This window comes from Penaeus monodon, chromosome 23, assembly GCF_015228065.2.
Source record: "Penaeus monodon isolate SGIC_2016 chromosome 23, NSTDA_Pmon_1, whole genome shotgun sequence".
Taxonomy (NCBI): Eukaryota; Metazoa; Arthropoda; class Malacostraca; order Decapoda; family Penaeidae; genus Penaeus; species Penaeus monodon.
In genome coordinates this window covers 41,076,199-41,076,448 of record NC_051408.1, presented here as the reverse complement: position 1 = coordinate 41,076,448, position 250 = coordinate 41,076,199, and the positions used below count along the sequence as shown (strand labels likewise).

Here is a 250-nt window from a genome sequence, read left to right as displayed (position 1 = left end):
GTCTAAACACTCCAAACACTTTTTAAAAGCTAAATCATAAACACCCACTTTCGCATCTGTCCACCACAGGCAACCCCGCAGAGATGTATGCCTATGGGACTCAGCTGTGGATGAATCTCATTGGCACGACGATCGGCATGGTATATGTGCATCTGGTTATCCTCACCGTGATGTATCCACTCAAAATCACGAGCGTTTATACGGTGAGAATAATGGGAAGGATGTTTTGATTTGTTGTTGTTTTTGCTGT

The 250-nt window shown here is 43.6% G+C and overlaps 1 protein-coding gene across 1 annotated transcript in view; it reads left to right on the top strand.

Annotated features, from left to right (window-relative positions):
• The window catches only part of LOC119588308 (sodium-coupled monocarboxylate transporter 2-like), a gene marked incomplete in the record, with an annotated part of 8,718 nt that overhangs the window by 1,053 nt on the left and 7,415 nt on the right, over positions 1 to 250 (top strand). The window contains 1 exon segment of the mRNA XM_037937001.1: positions 70 to 203. Coding sequence (XP_037792929.1) covers positions 70 to 203 — 134 coding nt within the window.